The sequence below is a fragment of the Strigops habroptila genome, chromosome 2, assembly GCF_004027225.2.
Source record: "Strigops habroptila isolate Jane chromosome 2, bStrHab1.2.pri, whole genome shotgun sequence".
Taxonomy (NCBI): domain Eukaryota; kingdom Metazoa; phylum Chordata; class Aves; order Psittaciformes; family Psittacidae; genus Strigops; species Strigops habroptila.
The window spans coordinates 37,309,259-37,326,697 of NC_044278.2; the positions used below are offsets into that span (position 1 = coordinate 37,309,259).

Consider the following 17,439-nt stretch of genomic DNA (forward strand, 5'->3'; position numbering starts at 1 on the left):
TATAAAGGGAAAGTTGGTGTTACCAGTTTACAAAGAAACAAAAACCAAACAAGAGGAGCAGCTCAAGCCCACATGCAGCGATACCCCTAACAGAAAAATACTGACCTGCTTTACGACAACATTTAAGAAGCTAATAAGTAAATTATGTCTGTGGTAAGTAGTTTAAATTCACTACATCCAGAAATCTGCATGTATTATAGGAAATTTCAAGGGATTTTGAAGTTAGAAAAAGATGAAGGATGCTAGCCTAGCCTAATGTGCAAAGCAGCCTAATATCCTTGCACTGGAGGAAGCCCAAGACCAAATCCTTGCTCCAGGGCTGTAAGCGAATAGCAAGGCCAGGGCAAGAACCAGCCTTCCTCATGGGCTAGGTGTTTGCTGACAGCCCTAAGCCACTGAGTATTTTGGTACTGGTATCATGACTCTGTGAACAGCTTTCAGGCTGTCAGTGTTGTGCTGATGCAGAACAGTTAATGTTGAAATCTGAAAACATTGTGTGGGACAGAAAACTCTATTTTTAACACTTCTCCTGCCAATGGGGGAGATGGCAGCATTTTCACAGAGCCAAGCTGCCTGTGTGGAAAGGCTGAAAGGTAATGGAGGTGGCAGCACAAATAGGTAAGAAACAAACAGCACTTCATAAAGCTGAAAAGAAAATATCAAAGAGAACATAATATTAGAAGTTATTTATTTCCTACACTTCTTCTAATGAATCTGCAAAATAAAAATATCAACTTTTATGCACTTTGATATAAAAGCATGTGGAAATTTTATGGGGGAGCAGAACAAGCAAGTATCATTATTCAGCACTGTTATTAAATAAAATGCAAAAATCAGCAAGTTAAGAGAAAACAAAAAAAACCCACAAAACACCTAGAAATAGAAAACCAAAGCATGTAGCTTTTTACCATCGCTGGACATACCTGAATAAACATGGTAGGCACATTTCATGTTGCAAAACTTATTAAACTGTTAAAAAAAATTCTGGAGCTCAGACCGAGAGTAAAAGGTTACCTAAATGTTAATATCAATTCCTATAGCCAGGAACAACTCTACTCCAAGTACAGCTTCAGTTGCCTTGCCAGCGCAGGCTCCATAGAACAGTGCAGGCTGTTCCGCGAGCACAGGGCCATTATGCCAGGCACAGCTGGTAGAGCCTGTCTGCACCAACACTGTGTCAACATGGAACGGAGCCAGTTCCTGGAGACCATGTAGATGTTAATGCAGTGTTTTGTTCTTGGCTGCCCGCATGCCTCAGATTTTGGTGAGCACCCACAGACAGACAACAGAACCTGAAACGCTACAACACATTTATTGTGGGCAAAACCCACAGAAGCCCAGTGCATGACTGACTGGGTTGTGCTAATTGCCAGGTTGCTGGGACTTCTCCCTGCCCACGAGTCTCGCTATGCTGGCAGATGGGCTGCTGCCCACAGAGCACAAGCAGCCATGCTGCAGATCACTGGTCCTGTGCCAAACCCTCTGCAATGCAGCCTGACCACCCAGGGCAGCAGTCAAGCTTAGGTTTGGTGTCAGCACTTTTGTTTGATTTTTGCATGGAAGGAAGCTGTTTTATTTTAAAGCTGATATTTACCTTCAATCTTCTCCACTCATCAAGTGATTTCACAGAGAATTTTGCTTACTGTTGCCTACACTACTAGAAAATAGATGTGTGAGGGTGCCCAGCCTTTATTATACTTTTATGAGCACTCTTGAAGTTGTAGATGAATTGGAACTGATCCAAAACACAATTTCATGTGGCTGTCAGATGGAAGAAGTACATTCAGAGACACCAACCTAATGTTCAGAAATGCAAGCCCACAAGACTCCATGTGAAAAGGGGATATCGAGATATAAATGGGAGACACAGCAGACATCACCGTGGAACCCGCTGGTTTTATTTAAAACTCTGGTGAGGTGAGTACATACAAAAAAGAAATCTAGTCTGACCAACTCTTATTCATGGGGTTTTCTTTCAGAAGGCAAATGTATTTTACCTTCATCCACCTGTAAGGAAAAACCTATGGTTACAATAGAACCATGAACGGAAAAACAGACAATACAAAAATGAAAAGAAAAAAGAAAAACTAAGAACAATTCTAATAGTAAACGGAAATAAATGACTTGTGACAAGACATTAAGGGGTAACAGCAGGGAAAAATATTTGAGCTGGTCATATTGTCCTTGCTTTTCTCCGAGTATCACTTCTCACAGAAAATCTTGGCAAGAAATGCTGGCTGCAGTGGTTTTAATCTTGGAAATGATCCACGTGTAGTGGCTGCATTAAGACCGGAAGTGAAAAGGCCAGAGGTGGTAAGAGTGCCTTGTGCCTCACCATGTCTCTCAGCAGTGATGCCTGTGCCTGACCCCAAATGCCCGCATTCAGCCTCTCAGCTATGTATGATCAATACTGAAATACGGCATGGCGTGTGATCAAGCCAGCAGAAGAAGGGGCCAAGGAAGAAAATTAAGCAAGCTTGGGTCCCAAGGTCTTCAGATACATAGACCTTGCAATATGCAGTCATAAACAACACAAGTCCTTGTGCACAGTGAAGAGGGGGTGCTGTGTCACTATCAGCAGTAACAGTCAAGTAAAAAAATATAAAAAATCAAATTGGGAACCTCTCACCTATAGAATTGGTCCAGGGTCTGTTCTGTGAGAAAACAGATCCCACACCACAGGAAAGACCAGGGATACTGTCTGGTACAGGTTACTCCTTATGCAGAGATTTCGTTGCTGTGTATATTGAAATAAATTTCTGATTGTTTCCTTCCTGCTCTAAGATCCTCAGCTAACCCCAGGAGCCACACATGTACATACAAAGCATCCAAATGGAGAAGGAAAGGGCAGGTCACACTGAAGTGTTTTGTTTGGATTCTTAGATTGTGTTGTTTCTAAGACAGGCAAAGTGCACAGCAGTCCGTGTGGTTTTAGTGCATGATGCACTGAGACAGGACAGGGAAAGAGAACACAGGTCCTAATATTACAGCAAACGTTGTTGCAGAGAGCTAAATGGTAAGCAAATGCTGCATAATTGATACAATCAAGAAAATATAGGCAAGGTCTTTCTTGCATTGACTTGTTACTTGGCATTCAATAACTCACTGCCAAGTGAAAAATACAATTACTGAGACCCCACTGCAGAAGAAAAGCATAGTTCAACTTTCTGGCAAAGCTCAAAGTTCAATTACCCCATAGCAAATCAATCAAATGTGTGTGCAGCAAGCAATGAAACAGCACAGATGTCACCTCACTGCTTTCAGCTGAACATGTTTTTTCTTCTTTCTAAAAATCAGCAAGTAGCACTACAAAGTATTTACAAAGTTCACACTATGCAGAAGATAAAAAGGAATCCATCAGTGTGATTTAGAACAGCAGAGAACAGTGTTCACGAAACAATAATGAACATTCATCACTAGTAACCTGGTGTGATTTTTTATAGACACCGAGATTCATGATACCAGATTAACATTATATCCGCCACATTTCAATACCTTGAAGCCAGGCATGCAGAGGCAATCATGCATTGAACCACGCTCAAACACATTACCTAGTGTTGATGGATGTATGGTCAGGACACTGAACGTGTACACGCACAGCAAATGCCACTTAACCCAATGCTGAGCACTCTGCTCTGAGCTATGCAAATAAAAGCTGACCCAGGAACCCGCTGTGCACAGGATGGCTTGGAAAGTCCCACACACTTTGTTTAGTGACTCTTTTTGCATTTTTGTTATGACCAGTACAAAACTGTACTCGTGTTCATGACACTCTAAGCTACCTCCCTCCCATTGGGCTTCACTAATGCCTGCAACAGACTCCAGTCATGCGGTAAACTAGTGAAAAGGACCAGGGACATATTATCCTATTTACCAACAGCTGAGTGAGAAAGGATGACACAAAGTTTGTCTTGAATGCAATGGGGATCTTTAGTTTCCAGTAAGGATCATTATGCAAGGTTGAGTTTTAGTTTGTTTAGTTTTGGTTGGTTTCCCCCCGCCCGTCTTTGTCCACAATTAAAGCATCATTCCCAAAGCTGGTGCAAAATTTTGCAATCCCTTTCTTTCAAAGGGCTGAAGCCAACTTTGAAATCAAGTACTCCGACTTCAACATTTTTTGCTACAGTGTACTGTTTCAACTTGTAACAGAGAATAATTTCTGCTTTCCATGTGCCTGTGACTGTTATTTGGTTATGGCCAAAACGAATGCTTTTTCTTTTTTATTTTTAACGGTAAATAAACAAATTCACAAATCTGATTAAAACTGAGCCTCAATTTTTAAAGAACATCAAATCTTTGCAAGAAAAAAAATGTATTTTATCAAAACAATGGATTCAGTGCAACTGATTAAGTACATACAACAATGGAAATTAAAAGACCACCACTTAAATACACAAAGTAAATTCTCACTGTAGTTGTGTAGAACTGATATTTTGAAACAGAGGCATCTTAAAAAATTTTATTTAGCATTTTGAAAAACAAATGTTACAAAAAAAAATTCTATAAACATAGGCAAAAATGTTTAAATAGGATAATTTAATGTAAACCAAACCCCTTTGAAGTATGCAATACTGTAATCAGAGGTTATTTACATCCAGTGAAGACAGAACAACCTTCACTAATTCTAAACAAATAATTAATTTCCATCATTCCTTAAAACAGTGACACATATTTAAGTTAGTTTTAGTAGATAAATCATCTCAGTCCTAATAGAAGATGAAATTCAAGGTTATATTCAGAAGTGGGAAAGGCAGTGTCCGTGGCAATTCATATCATCAGTCAAGATAGTACTGCATTGAGACTTGCAAAACCTTTAGAGAGGTACAACTATACATTTATAATATTTATTGCATGACAGTGCAATTACAGGATAGGAAAAAAAAAAAGCTGTATAAAAACCCAGTACAAATGAAATTTTATTTTTCAATAAGATTAGAAAAGCCAGACACAAGACTAAGCTATTTTCCCACATTTCACAAATAAGAATAAAACAATTTGTAGTTTTACATTATTCCAACATGGAGAAAGCTGTTCATGTCTTAGAGGAAATACATTTGGATAACTGTCCTACGCAAGTTTTGTTTAATTATGAAATTTATTCACCAACACGTAAGCTTATAGCCCACAATGGCTTTCACACTCACGTACATGGAAAAGGCACAACCCAATAAATTAAACTCATAGATCACTTTAGATATTTGGTTGTGGCTTTTTTTTGAAGGATGAGCATCATTATTGCATTGCACATAAAAGCAACATGTTCAACTTAGGAGCCAGAAACATAAAGCTGTTAAAAGTGGCAGTGGAATACATGGTAATTAAAAAAGAAGAGAAAGCAAAGCCAGCTCATCTCTAAACTAGATTGCCCATGTTCAGGGGATGATGATGTCTGCTGAATGACCTAATCTGAAATGGGCGATCTCCATGCATTTCCTACAGGAAAGTCTATATCCAAACTGCTAAAACTGCTAGCTGTGCTGGCAGGCACAGGAGATGCCAATATGGCATGGACATTGAAATACCAGCTCATTCTGAGGTGGTTCTTGCATGTTGAGATGAGGCACTGTTTTGGTAACGTCTGCCTAAAGCAGTGTATTAACTGTTGCTCAGTATAAAAGGAGCTTTAACTTCTACAAGTGGCAATTCAGGACACACAAGAGCTAAAACCACTTCAAAAGAAAAGGTCAGAAAGTCCAAAATCAAGACCCAGGCAGTTCTTATTGCAAGTGTCCAAAACATTGTACTTACATGCCCAATAACTATCATATAAAAGAAATATAGGTTAAGTTTTTGACAATGGTTTGGCCTGGAGTACATCTATTAACTCTTAATGCAACTTGCCTTAGCCACTCAATGTCCTCAGTAGGCAACTGAGGCAACCTACTATTTGTTGAAAATGAGAACTAAAACTAATCATAAAATCCTTACTTCATTTGCCAATACATTACATCAGATTCTTACAGAATTGTGCATATACACACCCACCTATGACCATACATTTCTTTTCAGCAGCTTTCTGTAAAATTTCTTAGGGAAGATGGACCAAGCCCCCATGAGACAGAAGACACCAGCATACATCTTGGACAATAACAGCAATTTCAAATGGATGGCACTGGCCTTTCATTTGGGGTCTTTGGAACAAGATTCAGCTTGGCTTTCTGTTGTAAGAAAGTCAACACAGTAGTCCTTCAAGGCTCATATGTTTCAATTGGTGATAATTCATTAGTAGAACAAAGACCAATACTAAAGCTAATGCCAGCTACATTGGCATGGGAAGAAAACTGAAATGAGTATTCAGAAGCTAAACCAAGCAATGAACTTTGGTATCAAACTGGGAAAAAAGAATTACCACACTACAACTTGCACCGCCTTAAGTATCATCAATGTCTAAACCAGGTGGTTGAAATTCTGTACAAGCCTCTATTCTAACCTGCATCAAGTCTGACAGAAACCTACATGCCTTCAGCCTCAAAAAGTCACTCCAGACTAATGCTTGTGGTTACGCCTGGATTGTGTTCTTAGAAAAATACACCGTGGGTCCTGCTGGTTCTGCCTTATCAGGTGGGCCCCATGCTTACAGCTGGAATGAGCCAGGCAACAACTTCTGGAGCCAGCCTGGACTAACATGCTTCCCAGCAACTCTTACTCTGATGAGCACCTGTAATCTAAGAGCTGTGAAAAAAAGGCTTGTGCACAGCGAGAATGGAGCGTGTTTTAGGAGTTCATGTCATTGATAAAAGCACTATGCTGTTCTTAGAAACAATGAAAAAATTAAGTAGTTGTATTTCATTATAACATAGTTAACTCTTGCAACAGAAGCACCTTGTTGGAGTTGATAAGCAATAAATATATTTGTTGTTGAAAAAATGGTTATCTACGTTCTCTGCAAAGGATTTCCATAGCAACCAACGTAAGGTGCACACATGGTACATGTAAGTATGCAAGAGGCAAAGAGTATCAGGATTTGAGGAAGAGGTTTTTATTTCACAGCTGGGGGAAAAAAAAAAAGACATTCACATATACTGAATGCTTTTCCTTCTTTTCCCCTTTTAAAAAGAAAGTAATACCTATGGGTTTATGAGTTTATGGATAATATCCTGGTCCCAGTGAAGACTATGGTAGGAAGACTACTATCAGGATTTTATCCATTCGAGTATTTCATTATTTACTGTTGCATGAACTTTCAAATTCTAAACTTAACATACACACACTCCTCACCTCTAGAACACACAAGTAAAAACAAATAGAAAACAGAGGAAAGTCAGAACATGGACAAAAGTAGTACAGTATTAAATTCACTAAGTAGTGTCTTGGATTGTTAGCTTCTAAACATTTACAGAATTTTGAGTTGTAATAGCAAAAGCTTTAGAATACACCTCTTGTGCTAGGACTCTGAAATTATTGCTATTACGCCAGCACACTCTTAACGAGATACTGGTTTGAACACAAAGGCTTACTGCTCTCAGCCTTCCAAGGGCCCATGATAGGATTCAGCATTTAACAAAAACCCAAGTGAGAAAAAGGAACCTACTGGACAAAAGGCAATATTGCAAAATCAGTTCCCTTTAGTGTAAATAACTATCGAAAATGTGGCTTAAGGATTCCATATTTTAGACAATTCTGACAGTCTGCAGTAAGAAAGGGGAGGGAGATTCCACGCATTTTGTGGGGAATGTGGACAATGTTTGGGCTAAAATAAGTGGCATCCTCAACACAGAGGTACTTTTGAGACGTATGACAGAGCACCACGTTTGTATCTGCACTACACTCTCCATACAGAGTCCTTAATTTTTAAGACCTGCCAAAAGGGAAAAAAAATCCCAAACCCAAAGAACAAGTGGATCTAAAACAAAAGTGAAGTTCATCATACAAGTCCATTAAATTACAGAAATGCATAATAAGCCAAGATAAAGTGCTACAAAATGATTAGTAATTTTTAAGAAGTCCGTAGCATTCTTCTTGCTTTACTTAGTACTGGTGACAATTGGAGATAATGCAATTGCACCAGCTGAACTACAATTCACAATGTCATCATACTGTGGGGGTGGATCTAAATGTTGTTCAGTTTCACTTCTTCTCATACTGGTTTCACCAGTGGCTTCCTCATATGAAGGAGGAGGATCACAGTTTGAGAGCCTTGTGGATATTGAGTCTGACCGTCCATCCATATAGCTCAGATCTCCTGGAGAGAGCCCACTGACTTCATACATTTCCTCCTGTGGGGAATGAACAATGCTGAGAGGCGGCGGAAGAGGACCTCTGCCATCAGCCACAGCACCATCACCCATCGCTTCGTGGGCTCCCCTATGCATGTACACCGACTGTCTATGCATTTTCTTTTTAAACAGGCATCTCCATATGACAAAAATGACAATGAGGATAACAAAAAGGCCAATGATTAATGGAAATGCAAGGTAAAATGAATACCAGGTATGTCCTGTGTTACTTTCTCCCTGAAGTCCGTTTTTGTAGACTTTCCAGAACTCCTTCTAGAAGAGCAAGACAAGATAAGTCAGAAACTATAGGACAATTAAAAAATAATCACTGTAATCAAGTTGTTTCAAATGAATGAGAAAAAAAAAAGGCATTTCAAATACTGATGATTAAACTAAGAACTCGTATGGATAAGCACACACAATAAACTTTCAAATTTTCTTCTGATGTGATTAGTGATACAAAAGAATTTTTGGGGTTTTTTTAAACCAATTCCTCACTGCTTTTAATATTCCTGTGTCTACACTTAATATTTAAAAACACGCAGCTCAGACAGGACTAGGATAGTAACAACAACAATAACAACAATAATAATATCTAATCAGCATGCACATCAGCCATCTGGTGGATTAAAATTTTTCAGCATCGCTCAAGGTAGAAGTTAGGACTTTGTTCCTTTGTTTTAGATTTGTAGTAATATACTAATACAATTTCACAGGGAAATGCTGTTTCAGAATGACCTACCATTTTGGCAAAGCACAACTATGTTATACTGTCATCTCATAATTTAGACTTCCCCCACCCTCTGGCTCATAAAGCAATTGTCAGCTTATTTTGAGTTGATTCAGATCCTCTGTTTATAGTTAAAAATAGCTCCAGCACTCTGAGAACATTACATAGCTTGTTATGTTCTGGAAATTTTGACAACACAGCTACAGATAAATGGAACAGAACGTGAAAAAATGAAAATATGACCAAGTGAAAATAAAGATGAAGAAGAACACCAGTACTTGACAGTACTCTTTGCTATATTAATATGCACAAGCAGGAACACAAAGACCACATTGCCATCCAATTTTCTCTGCAGCGAATGCTACGAAAAAACAGTACGAAAAGCATATCATGCCTCAAAACAGCAGTCATCCTCACCTGTAATATAAGATCTCTCCTACTAAGAAGCACTTCCACTTTTATAGTCATATATAAGAAAAAAAAGTAATTAAAAAACCCCCACAACCTTCAAATCCATGTCAGAAACTCTGAACTGTTTAGTTTTCTTTAAAAATGCAGAGACCTGACTCATTCATACTCATGCCAGCATCCATTTTAAGTGATAGCACACATCTCACATGCAGGTATTTATAAAATAGTCACCAGGTAAAATCAATACTGTCAGTGCTTAGTTATTAGTAAGTGATTTATTCAGGTTGCAGACTGACTGGCTTTGTGCACAAACGAATCGGATCCATCATTTTTTTTAGTTCATGACTGCTGCCACATGATTGGCATTAGACAGATAATGCCATCAAACTGATCTTGGAGGCAGCCCGAGTCCAGAAGCAGCATGGCCCCTCTAGTGCGGAGGCAAAGCTTGCCCTGTGCAAAGGACCAGGACTCCATGGGCAAAACACATGCTTATAATGCTTCCTCAGAATTCACTAAGGTTAAGAGCAATGCCATATGCATGGAACAACTGGCTATCCTGTACATTCTAAAAACATAAATTCAGTTGTTCTTATACCAATAACCCGTGCAAGTTTAAATAAAAGGAAAAAAAAAAAAAGTCTTAATTCCTACAGCAACCCAGGATCAGGTGTTCTTCCTAAATTCCAAGGCTTGACATCACAAGCAGGTTGCCACAGTGCCCTCTCTGATTCTCTGATGCAAACTCAGGTCCAAATCATTTAAGCTAAGTAGCATTGTCTTCAAAGTAAGCAAGTCTGGGAAGATGGACTCACCTCCATAAATACTTATTTACAAAGGCTTTCCTTGATGCATTGTTCCACAGTGAGCCCCAGATCAACTGTGCCCACTTTGGGGAAAAAAAAAAAATTTGAGGGGGGGAATTAACATTAAAAAATTACATTAGCTGCACAGCTGAGGACTTTTGAGATCTCTGCATGATAAAAGCCAACAAAATGCAATACCTCATGTCTCCCCCCCAGATCACCAGACAGTTAAATGTTACCTATTACCTTTCCATATGATTTGAATATGACTAACTAGATTCTTTAGCAGAATAATAAATATATTGTTGACTAAAAAAGCATAAAAAGATTTATTAGAATTATTAAATGCTATTGTCTGTACTGGAACCAAGCTTCCCACTTAACTGTTCTGCTGCCTCAACAGCAGCAAAGAATAAAATGGCACAATGTTTGGTTTTGAGGCCAAAGTTGCAAAGATTTACTGAAAGTCATCAAGTATAGTGTGTAAGAATGTGTCATTTTAAAGACTGTGGAGGAGAAAGGTAGTTTTGATGAAAAAGAAGAAATCACACTTTACCCCTAGCAATATATTTTGCGTTGCAGACTGCAGAGGAAATACACCTTCTCTGATGGAAGGGTACTAAGTTGTGACTTGTATTTTAGTATTGTTTCCGTGTTACTTCTAGCTCAGCTCTATCTGCTGAAGAAAATGTCTCTGTACCTTCTTCAGAAAGCTGAAATAACAGCATCTCTCCTTGTCACTCTGCAACATGGCAAAGCAGCAGAAAAGCTGTTTTCCCAGAGTGGCAGGCAATTAGTTCAGAATAGGGTGTGTGGTTGTGAGGGATGTTCAGATTGATGATGTGACCAGACAGGTGCATAAAGAGCCTAAGATACGAGTTTAAACTGCTTTAAGGATGAAAATAGTTTAGTGTCAATTTTTATTTACATGCAAGGCAAAGGGAATTCCAACAGTTTAGACACATATCCCTCTGTCAAGAAGTACAGTGCCTTAGGTCTAAGGCTATCTTACAGAGATAAAGGAATAAAGTTCTGCACACAGGTGAAAAATACAAAGAAGCAAACAAACTTGTTTAGTCATTAGAAAAAAAACCCTAAAATTAAAATCTTTCTTTAAATTTTCCTCTTTGAGGAAGTAAAAACCAAAGCAAAAAAACAACCCACAAAATCCCACCAGCCAAAATCTTACTAGGTGTACTAGACCCCAGGTTTCTAGCTTCCATTTTTGCAAGCCAGATCTCAAAGAGAAGCACAAATACTGTTAGTTCCAGAGTGATGGAACTGACAGGAACTTTAGGAAACTAATATGTCAGGTTGGAGTTGCACAGCTGCCAAGCAGCTCCCCCTCTGCTCTGCCACCCCACAGCTATACTGCACTGTGAAGTGAAAGCACAGGAAGAGGACAAGCCTCTGGTCAAAGTCAAATACAGTCAAAGTCAAATCTCGCCCAACAAAACCACAAAGAACTTGGATGAATTTGCACAGTGTGAGCATTTGTACAAACTGCTATGAAAAAACCCAAGAGAGGGAAGTACTGAAAATTTAGGACGTAGCTGTAGAACTCACATAGAAAGGTAAGAGTAATTTCAAAGTTGAAGAACTCACAGAACAAACATCCCTTCCACAGTAGCTGGTCTCTTAAACCAACAACAAAAAGGACTTGCTTTCTACTTGACAAAATTACTACCTCTTGTTTTATGAAAAGGATACTCCAACAATCATTTACCCTCGAGTGCTGTACAGGTGGGAACACCAGGCATATATGCCTTTAAAGGCTGAAAAACTAAGTTAAACAGGCCACAGAATCAGATAACTGTGATGGACTTGGAAAACATGTAAAACTTATTGCTGAGAACTACTTTTCTGGATGTCCCTTACTGCTTTGGCAAATCCAGATTGAAATAATCAAAACAAATCCTCAAGGGCATCCAACACAAAGACATTTACAGCCAATTTGCCAGAATTTTTTTTCCCTTTTATTTCTAATACTTCTCAGAACAGAGCACCAGTTGACTGGATCTGAATGATGATTCAAATAAAGGATCCACATGAAAGTTAAGAGACTCGCACCCTGCTGAGAATTTCAGCTGAGGCCTTTACTACATTTGACAGCATCATCAACCTCAAATGATCCTTGGTCAACTGTCTGACTTGTTTTAAAGGTAGACTAATAATATGCTAGACAGGAGACTGCTTGGTATTCAGTAGGCAGAGGATGCGAACAAGGCAATAACGGGAAGTGTACCTGCTACACTGTTGTCTTCTAGTCTGCCCTAAATTCCAGGTGGCAGGAAGAGATTCACCTCTTCTGGGTATTTTTCCAGCACCCATAACTACACACAGACTTATGTTAGCAGTCTTACTTGATCACCCATCTGGTGCTGACAAGTTTTGAGTTGCTTGCTAAGCTTTTTAGTGGCTTGTTTTGCTAGAATAGAGCTATGAAGACAACCTTGCAATTTTTGTAATACTTAAAATTTGTGGGAAATTTTAAATACAAATCAAGATCTGTGATTTCTAGCTTTTCAAATCTTCATGCAGTATAATTTAAAAAAAATGAGTTAATGGAAATAAAATTAGTATCAGTGCTTCAATCACACCCAGATACTTTGCACAGTAACCTTTGAACAAATCTTTGAGTCTCCCAGCAACTTTTGACCAGTGACCAGTGACCACATATAGTGCTGCCTGCAGGCTACAGGTACTACAAATGAACAGCTTTACTAGATCAGACCCAGGGTTCACCTAATCTGCTACCTTCTCTCTAACAACAATCATTAGAGACTGCTGGAAGAAGAGTTCAAATAAAAGCAGACAGTGCTACTCTCCCAGCTTCAAATATTTGTACTTGCAGAACTTCCATTAGCCAAAGCTGACCCCTTTTATTCAATGGTTCCAGATTGATTTATCTTCCATTCATTTATATTGTTGTTCTCTGAACCTATACAAGCTTTCAGGATCTGAGACTTCCTGTGACAAGGCAGTCCACAGCTCAATTATCTGCAGTGAGAAGAGACACTTCGATTTGCTTTGAACCTGCACCTTCCAGTTTCCTTTGAGGCCCTCTTAGCCCTCCTGCCAGAAGGATGGCAAGTGACTGACCTCAGTTCGATCTTCATGCTCCTCACAGGCATCTTCACGTATTCCCTGATTTAACTCTTTCAATATCTATTATTGTTACAGAAGTCTTTTCATATCATTGGTCAACTGTCACACTTGTCCTCTGTTCCTTCCTCAGCTACTAATTTGTTTTTTAGAAGACAGGGAGACCAGAGCTGTATGTAGCACATTCAACATGCGGTTGTGCAATGACATAATTACGTTCTCCGTTTTAATCCCTTTTCCTTTCTTCATATTCCTAGTACTCAAGCTTTTATTTTGCTTTGGCTTTGTCTGACTGCTAAGCATTAAATATAAGTCTTCATAGATTCAAATTCAGATCTTGTCCCCAAGTTCAGTTCAAAGACAATCATATATACAATGAATATTCTCTTTTCCCCCACATGCACTACATTTGTCAGCACTGGTTTTCATGTTCTGTTTAATCCACAAAGCCCTGCAAATTTTTCCCTGTTGGCTCTAGTCTTACTAACATAATTGTATTATCTTTATAATTCCTTTATAATTTTAAATAATAATTCTGAACCTATCAAAATCCCCAAACCCATGTAGTGTTAAAGGCGTTCAATGTTTCCATGACAGCTATGAATGTACACTTAACGTACACAGTGCTAACTTTCAAGAAAAACTCATACATCAAAAGTAACTTGAGGAAACTGCTTGGTATTATTTTATCATTACACATCCATATGTTGCACGTTTCCCCAGAAGACTGCAGAAAAACTAAGAACCAAGTGGACAAGATAAAAAATACAAAGAGAGACTTACTAAGTGGCTATAAGGATGGATACCGCTGGGGAACAATGGACTAAATAAAGCCTCGAGTAAATGAGGCTGGTCAGGCAAAACTGCACATTAGCAGAGCCTGGCCCATTAGCAAGCTACCAACAACAGAATAAAGTAGCTAGGCAAAAAGGATACAGTAGTAGAAATGGATAAAAGTTCAGGACCTCATTGGAAGCCCCTTCTCCTGTGACACAAAGGTTGTAGCAAGGATAGAAATGTAACTATTTCTATTTTACTATTTCCCAAATACGTCTGAAAGGGAAATGTTAACTAGCGAAACAAAACGTTCCTAAATGGTGGAAAATAAGCTGAAACGAGAAGCAGTATATTTAGGCTATGCTTTTCTCTGGAGACTTGAACTTCCTGTGCTACTTCAGCAGAAGTGATATTGTGTTAGAATTTCACACAAGTTGTGTCATTGTACACACTATTCTTAATTACATAATGAGCTATCATTAGGAATGGCCACACCAAGCCAAGTTTGGGAGGTAAAAAACGTGTGTGCATGCACTCTAAAGTTTCAGAAAGAAGCAGCTCTGAAGAGACACCGCAGGTCCTACTACTTAATTTCAACAAATTAGAAAGTTCTCATTCCAGCCTTATCCATCTCCCCAGCTATGACCTCCAGCAGAAAGATGCCAAGAACTTAAAGCATTCAGTATGCCTTTACACATAGCTATTTTCTGATGTAGAGCCAAGTCACCAAAGAGTGGAACGCATCACCTGTGTAAATTCTAGAAGAAATCTGCAATGCTCCCTGTGCCACTTTGCCCATTAACCCACTGACCTTGCAAGTATAATTTCCCTGTGCAAAAACACACAAGGGATAAAAGCGTTTGTTGGAGGTAAGTTTTCTGAGTCACATTTTCTAGCACCTGTTTGTCACTTCAGACTTATCCTCAAATTCAGCCCTAATTTCATCCATGTCTGTCTTGAGTTAAAAAAAAAAATAAATATTCTTGACTGTTGTATTGAATAGGTCAGATGCCACCATCAAAAACCTGTGAGCTGTTTTTGATGTTGCGAATATGTTGCGAAGTAATATATGTTGGGTATGATGTGCAGCTATTGCCTGCAGAGCCATTAGCCCACAAGTCTCTATTAATTAGAGAAGCCATCAGACTTATGCAACAATTTTGTGTGGGCAGTATCTGCTTCATTCCCGTCAAGCCAAATGCATCACTGCCCTTGCATAACATACATTATTGTTCTTTCCATGGTTTAGATCACTGCTGTTTAACAATACCTTCTGGGGGCTTACAGATTTTAGCTTGAAGAAGGCCACTAGACTTTCCTTATTTTAGACTATTAACAGTCTGGGCATTAAACACTTTGGCCAGCTACACCAGCAGCTGGGATTTGAAGGTGTATTTCAAACAGAAAGCTTTTTGAATTGCTCACTCATTTCATGTGGACATAGTTAATAAACAAGTTATTCCAGAAGGAGTGAGATAAATGAAGACTTGTGCCCTCTGCTACTATATATTCCCCATAACAGTCTCAATCCCGTGATTTCTTCCAAGACAAACAACTGCATTTATGATATCCAGGTCAAACTTAAGTGTGTGATAATAGAAGAACCCAACAGTACATAGGCTATTTGGGTAAATAGTGCTGCCAAACAATGACAGATTTGCCTACCTCTTCCCAAGTGGGGATATTAATTCATGTTCCTTGTCTATTTTCACAATACTATGAGCTGTCTCTTTTCATAACACTTATGAGCATAATTATCTTTGAAACTTTTACCCCCTTCAAATTCAGTTTAATTGAGACAAAGGATTCAAAAGTTACTGCTGTGCAGACTATCCATTTCCACCATACACCTTATTTGCTTAAAGAAACAGGCCAAAACCAAATCTAATGTTGGAAAACACACAAGCATTCAGCACACCCAAAAATTTAGTATCATACACCTTACCCATCTTTACATACACACCAAAACATACCGTTTTTTCCTCATTTTCAAATGCTTCTCTTGCTTCTTCATAGCTACAGATTTCTTCTCTGCATTCATGTTCTATGTCACCTTGCTTTAATTCTTCCAGGAACGTGTTGGCTCTTGGGTATCTTTTTAACACAGAATTGGCTTTGTCCTCTGTTAAGAACACTGAATAATAGGAGAGACAACAAAGGTCACCTCTAAAATAGACATCTAAAACCTCAAGCTAGAACTGCTGAAACAAAATAAAGAGCTTTTTCAAAGTTTTTCCCTTTATTTAGTACGATAAAAGGCCTCTCCTAGTTTTGTTCGCTATTGTAAGCAGTTGGGGTAGTTATTGTTATAAGCGTCCAATGTGATGGACCTCAGTTCAACATCACAGTCATGTATGCTTAAACAAGACTGAAGCCAGTGCCTAAGAAGAGTGCTCAGAAGAGACAGCCACATGCTCAGCTCAAGCAACTTCTTAAACTAAGATGACACAGAACAAACAAATACTGCTTGTGAACATCCAAAAGGATATTTTCAACTGCCTGAAGGCATCACAGCCAGAACGCTCTGAAGTTTTTGATATAAATATTTATGAGCATTACCCAGTCACACACACCAGAACAGCTGCGTCTATCAAAGTCGAAGTCTGTAAGTTTTCTTAAGCAACTTTGAAGCAGACTTGCTTCATTCACTCTGGAAATCTCAACCACGAAATAGTGACCTTTTTGGGGGTGTGGGGGAAGTAGCCTCCTTCTATTTTCTTGAATTATACATAAAACCTCACCTTATTTAATGAACCAAATAAAACAACCCCAAAAGGCAACAAATGTTCTGACACAGGTATTCCTTATTTGCTTTCCTTAGTTTCCTGTTCAAGAAGAGAGCTGGAAGCTCTTTTCTTCTGATGTTCCAGTTTTCCCTCAAACTCCCTGACCCAATGATTTTTACAGTAATATGCAGCAACCAGCACACTCCAAAATCCAGCAGACTGAATTACCCAGGAGGTACATCTGCAGTGAACAACGCAGAAATTTTCCATGTATTTCAGGTCAGAAAGCAAGAACATCATGTCAGTGCCACACTGTTCTTGGGCTCTCACTGCCAGCAAGAAGGGCTAATTATTCAATGCACTGCCGTGCTGATACACTCATACCACTTTCCTGACTTGTGCAATCATTTCTTCATTAGTCTGAGACACCTGATATACTAGGAAGACAAACTCACTATCTGCTAAGGACAGCGACTGACTGGTTTAAGCAATGATTTATCTATAATATTATACAAATCAGCTGTGTTTTCTTTTCCTTGCTAATCTGATTTTGACTTTTAAAAATGGATGGCAGCAAATCTACAAAGATGACCACTATGCTTTTGCTTTAGATTGACGTGGTGTCATTTTTCAGCAATGAGGCTACTACCATATTTAGGGTGATCTAC

The 17,439-nt window shown here is 38.8% G+C and overlaps 1 protein-coding gene across 2 annotated transcripts in view; it reads right to left on the reverse strand.

Moving 5' to 3' along the window:
* Positions 1-4,830: 4,830 nt before the first annotated feature.
* The window catches only part of PRRG1 (proline rich and Gla domain 1), a 31,988-nt gene continuing 19,379 nt past the window's right edge, over positions 4,831-17,439 (reverse strand). Inside the window, exons 3-4 of one of the 2 annotated variants that reach the window (XM_030476723.1) lie at positions 16,019-16,179; positions 4,831-8,489 (exon numbers count right to left, since the gene is read on the reverse strand). In XM_030476723.1, coding sequence (XP_030332583.1) covers positions 7,965-8,489; positions 16,019-16,179 — 686 coding nt within the window. In that variant the 3' untranslated portion in view covers positions 4,831-7,964. The remainder of the gene's footprint in view (positions 8,490-16,018; positions 16,180-17,439) is intronic. The other variant, XM_030476724.1, reaches the window with a different exon arrangement.